The sequence below is a fragment of the Pteropus vampyrus genome, unplaced genomic scaffold, assembly GCF_000151845.1.
Source record: "Pteropus vampyrus isolate Shadow unplaced genomic scaffold, Pvam_2.0 Scaffold15, whole genome shotgun sequence".
Taxonomy (NCBI): Eukaryota; Metazoa; Chordata; class Mammalia; order Chiroptera; family Pteropodidae; genus Pteropus; species Pteropus vampyrus.
In genome coordinates, this window is record NW_011888796.1 from 8,731,593 (window position 1) to 8,734,064 (window position 2,472).

Below are 2,472 nucleotides of genomic sequence, written 5' to 3' on the forward strand. Positions count from 1 at the left end.
CACATCTTAAAACATATCTGGATTTCCAGCACCAACAGAAGCTCCATTCGGTGTTAAATGATGAAGATCGTCATCTGGCGTTACAATTCGTTGCTGGCTTCCTAAGCCGCCAAGCCTAGAGAAAGCAGGGTCCAGGTCATCGCTGTCACTCCCTGCACTGGTGACCCCAAAGGGTCTGGTCGGTTTGGAGTAACAACCCGAAGCGGCAGCGAAGGCAATTCTCCCGAATCTTCTGGGCCTCCCTAGGATTCAGAACTTGACTTCATCACCAGATCCTCGGGAATCGCATCGCCCACGTTGGACATAATAGGGACCATCATTTGACGAGGTGCTGGAGAGGGGAAAGTGGAGACGCTTGCCCCGCGAACCTGAGATGAGGATTGGATTTCGGCCACCCGCCCTACCCTGGGGACGACCGCAGCCGGCGCCGCGGCCACTCACTTGGTAAAGGCCTCTCCCAGATCTATCACGACCGCCGTTTTCTCGCCGCCGCTCCCCAGGCCCTCGTACAGCGGCATGGTAGTAAACCAGGCCGTCTACCAGGCCGTAAGAAGTGGATCGCGGACGCAGAATCCGACGGACCTCGGCTCTTAGGGGGCGCGGCCAGCGACGGGGCGACGGCGAGCCGGTGGTGGCGTCGGCGGGGGCTTCACGTGGCCGCGGCGCGTCGGCCCTGGGCTGTCCTAGGCTGTGCCTCACTCCGCATCGGACGCACATTCTCTCAGGCATTCCCGTGCCCTGGACTAGGGGAGAGGAGATGTGCGGGCCGCCGCTAATCTGGACGCGGGGAGTGCGGGGGACGAGGTGGGCGGAAGCGATCAGGCGCATCGGCCTCCCTAAGTGGGGCGGAGCCGACCTCTGGTCCTTCCAGCCGGACACGCCCCCAAGTGGCAACTGCGTTTAAGGTTTTCCCTGCTTGCCTGTGGAGACCTCTCTGGTCACCGGGAGGGCACTGGTGGAAGACGAAAGCACAAAAATTTTGATTTATGCAGTCTTGGGGCAACATTTGCTGTGTCAGGTTATGCTTATCACTTATGCTTCTCAAGAAATACAGAGAATAGGTGTTATCTTCCTACCTGTGCGAACCGATGCTCAACAGAGATAAACGTTGGCAGAGCCCCAACAGCAAAGCCAGGATTGGACTCCAAGACTTTGTGGTTTCAAAGCCTGTACTAATTATGCTTTAGAAAAATAATACGTACGGACTTCTATTTGGTAGTCATTCCGCTGAAAGTTTTCATTTTAATCCAAAAAAAAAAAAGCAATTAAAATAGCATCTACGAATCTATGTATTAACAGTCGAGGTTGTTAAATGGAAAGAACACTGGACCAAGGATTCCTGTTTAACTGAGGAGCTGTGTAACCGGAGAAAATTTAGTAACTCTGTGCCAGTATGCGCACACAGTAGGAATTCTATAATGTAGATGGTTTACAACTCTATCATTTCATAGTTCTATTTTTTTTCCTGCTGGAATTGCCATGGAAACGAATTATTGGGCTAGGTCTCTGCCTTGTCTCTAAGACTATAAGAAGAGGAATGACTTGTTTTTTTTTCCAGTATGTCTGTCTTACCTTCTGTAGATACCTGAACTTCCCTACAAGGGTAAGATCTTAACAGAATAAGAGTTAAGGTTGGACACTGCATAAGTTTGGACAATGTGGTGTTAGTAGAATTCACTGATCATCTTCCTGAAAGCAAGTTGCCAGAGGTAAGAGGATAAAGTTGGAATGGCAATGGGGAAGGAAACTTCAAAAAGAGTGGATGATGATGAAACATTTTGCTTAATAGAGTAAGAGTGTTTGAACAGGACCCTTCACTAGGATTCAAATTCTATTTCTTCCACCTTCTGGCAAGTCTCTAATACTTCCGAACATCCATTTTCATATCTGCAAACTGTCACATCTCAGAAGGCAGTTTGAGGATCAACTGAGATTAAATTTGCGAAACGATTTTGAAACTACAGCATGTTATTATTACCTATCTTGTGTTTTTCATGACTATTAGTTTTCTAGGGATGTCGTAATAAAGTATGGCAAACTAGGTGGCTTAAAACAAATTTATTCTCTTAGAGTTCTAGAGGCTAGAAGTCCTAGATTAAGGTGTTAGCAGGCAAGGTCATGCTCTCTCTGAAGGCTCTAGGAGAGGATTCTTCTTTGCCTCTTTATAGCTTCTAATGGTTGCTGGCAATCCTGGGTGTTCCTTGTCTTGTACATGCATTACTAAAGTCTGTGTCTCTATCACCTGGCTTTCCTTGTGTCTCTCTTCATATGATGTTCTCTTCCCCATGTTTTCACATTTTCCTTTGTGCATCTCTCTGTGTCTAAATTTCCTTCTTATAAGAATACCAGTTATTGGATTAGGGCCCTAATCTAAACCCAGTATGTTCTCATCCTAACTTGATTAATCTAGGAAGACCCTAAATCCAAATAAGGTCACATTTTAAGGTTCCCATCGGGCACAAATTTTAGGGG

At 47.4% G+C, this 2,472-nt stretch overlaps 1 protein-coding gene across 1 annotated transcript in view; it reads right to left on the minus strand.

The window, feature by feature from the left end:
• The window catches only part of ACTR10 (actin related protein 10 homolog), a 27,847-nt gene extending 27,178 nt beyond the window's left edge, over window positions 1–669 (minus strand). Inside the window, exon 1 of the mRNA XM_011385007.2 lies at window positions 442–669. Coding sequence (XP_011383309.1) covers window positions 442–518 — 77 coding nt within the window. The 5' untranslated portion in view covers window positions 519–669. The remainder of the gene's footprint in view (window positions 1–441) is intronic.
• Between the last annotated feature and the right edge of the window lie 1,803 nt (window positions 670–2,472).